Source organism: Austrofundulus limnaeus, unplaced genomic scaffold, assembly GCF_001266775.1.
Source record: "Austrofundulus limnaeus strain Quisiro unplaced genomic scaffold, Austrofundulus_limnaeus-1.0 Scaffold248, whole genome shotgun sequence".
Lineage (NCBI taxonomy): Eukaryota > Metazoa > Chordata > Actinopteri > Cyprinodontiformes > Rivulidae > Austrofundulus > Austrofundulus limnaeus.
Genome location: NW_013952650.1, coordinates 197,309 through 200,015, shown reverse-complemented (window position 1 = coordinate 200,015; position 2,707 = coordinate 197,309). Strand labels below are relative to the sequence as shown.

Genomic DNA, 2,707 nt, shown 5'->3' with positions numbered 1-2,707 from the left:
CATTCAAAATGTTTAAAAATAAAGTACAAAAATGAATTTAAAGTACAAATTAACATATAGCTGTATTGCAACTCTATTTGATAATGTTTTGAACTTTTAAAATATTGCATGATAAAAACAGAAGCTGCTCTTAATATTAATGACAATCTTTGGCGTTTTTTGATGAGTTACTTTCATTTTTGCTTCTACTTTTCATTTAAAATAAGTTTCCATTCTCGGCAGGTTTTTAAGGTTCTTCTATGTATTAAAAAGTTGTTAAACATCTGAGTGGTGCACTACTGCTACTAGTGGTGAGAAAGTGTTTTGCACCTTATTTAAAATCAATGTGGTCCCACGGCCCTATGGGGCCCAAAGTTAAAAACTGTTGTTCTTTTGAGGCCCTCAAGGTGGCGCTCGCGGCCCACAATTGGGCCGTGGCCCATAGTTTAAGAATCTCTGCTTTAGACAACTTATGCTGACTTATAGAAATTTTATTGGCTATATATTTGATGTAATTGTTAGCATTACAGTATGTATAGGTCCAAAAGAGGCTTCCAGTAGATGTTTTAAAAATTCCATCTTCAGATTAGACATCTTTAGTGTTGGACAAACTTCATAATAACATCATAGTGTGACAGGGCTTTAAGTGAGGTTTACAGAAAAGGAACAACAAAAAACAATTCACCACTCTACACAAGACCATTGCAGCAGGCTACTAAAAGTAATTGTATTCATCACCACATGCTCACGTCTTGAGTCCAGGCATTGTCTTGTCACGTGGCTGTATCTGGCTGTAAGATTTCATCAACATCACAAGTTATGTTCTCAGATGCAAGGCAACATGGGAAGAACCTGTTTGTGTGTGAAATCCACCCTGCACAGGCACTTCATCAGCTCAGTGCTTATACCTGATTGGATTAAAATTTAAGAAAACTTTGAAATAACAAGACGTGACCAAATAAATTATTTCTGTCTGAAGTAGATGAGCTGGTTTAGTGTTTTCCAAGAAGTGTGAGGCTGACATTGTGCTTTAGTTGTTCAGATCTGGGCTGCTGTTTTGCTGCTTGAGAGGAAAGTGTTAGACAAATGTTTTAGTGTGTAAGCAGTTGTAAAAAACTGTAAATACCTTTACATGGTCTTCAATGTTCTTCATCACTTTTCAGTTTAATCCTGCTGCAGATCAGCTTTTACTGTTAATAACAATAATTCAGTGGCTGAAAACTGACAGGCTGATTTAAAGGGTGAATATGTGAGTTTGATCCTCTAATCTGTGTGCGTTTGTTTCTCAGGGAGTGCTCAGGCTGTGGATGAGCGTGTCGTGATGATGGGCTTCCATCAGTGGTTGGCCGGTGTGACAGAGAGGATCCATCAGACGATGCACTACCAGTTTGATGGTAAATCCACGAAAACTGTAGCTCTTTTAGAAAGAAATCGCAAGTCTCATTTTCTCTAAAAACTATAACATGTTTCAGGGTTACAATGATATTATTCCCACTTTTTAGCAGCAGGTGATAGTGTTTTTTTTTACCAGTCAGTATTTGTCTGTCTATCTTTTAGCAAAATATGTCATGAAGCAGCCGATGAGTTTTAATGAGACTCAAAAGGTAGTCATAGGATGTCAGGATCTGTGCTTTCATGAGTCTTTTTGTATTATGGTTTTTATGATTCTTGTGTTTAATTTACTCAAATTCTCACTGTTTACTTCTGTTGATTGTTGCGTCTCATGCTGCGTTCCAGTAGTCCTGGGAAGTGGTAATTTTTCTGTTCCCATTGGTAGATTTAAACTTTATTACCTCCAGTGGTAATATTCCACTGGTATAGTGGAAGTTTCGATTTCAAGATGGTGGCTACTCGCAGCTTTAGAACGTTAACTCCGTAACTTTTACTATTAATTATCTTTCTTAATTTTTTTATGCTTGTTTAATCACTCGCACAAGTAGTGTGTTTTCTGTGCAATACTGTATTTATTAAAATCAATGTTTATTTGCATGACGTACGTAGTAGAGCTCTCTTTTTGTCGTTGTTTATATTGCAGCAGTGTTGTAGCTAGGTTAGCGGAAACAATACAGTCACCTGTCGGCTAACTGGAATGCAGTTTCAAATGGTTTGTTGGGAAATGATGTCACTACCATTTATCAGTTCCTGCAGTACCATGTAAACGGAAGGCAGCATCAGTTCTGCTCCTGCCACACCCACTCTCACCTGTTCCCTCTTGTCTTCTTGCCAGATGTTTGTTGTTGGGTTTATCAGTCCCAGTGTTTATAATGCAACAGTCTGTTTCTCTCTCAGTGGAACATTGTGCATTTTAGATGCTGTCCCAGTTTTTCCGTGTCTGATCACCACTCTGTTCGTCTGGCTGCTGTGACAGCACTTTTATTTTATGATAAGTAAGTTTGGTTTTCTCTTTGAGCTACTTGAGTCGAGTCTGCAACCCTGGGTTCCATTCCTCCACCAACTGTGACAAATCTACAACTGTGTCAGTGTCAGAGCTAACTAAATCACTACTAAGTTAAACTAAGTTTCTATTAAAATTATCACGACTCAGGATTTATGGCCATTTTCCATCAATAGTGGTTTGAAAACCTTTTGGTTTATGACTCACAGAAAAAACAAAAACAGTTCGTCAGATTTGCTACTTTAAATGTTGAAATGCCAAAGATTTGCAAGTTAAATAAGAATATCATGACATTACAATCTCAACAGCCATTATAATATTGTTATTTAGTTA

The 2,707-nt window shown here is 37.2% G+C and overlaps 1 protein-coding gene across 4 annotated transcripts in view; it reads left to right on the top strand.

Moving 5' to 3' along the window:
- cunh2orf42 (chromosome unknown C2orf42 homolog) overlaps positions 1–2,707 on the top strand; it is a 46,367-nt gene that overhangs the window by 26,102 nt on the left and 17,558 nt on the right. For all 4 annotated transcript variants that reach the window (XM_014020303.1, XM_014020302.1, XM_014020299.1 and 1 more), the window contains one exon: positions 1,269–1,373. In XM_014020303.1, the coding sequence (XP_013875757.1) occupies positions 1,269–1,373 (105 nt within the window). The remainder of the gene's footprint in view (positions 1–1,268; positions 1,374–2,707) is intronic.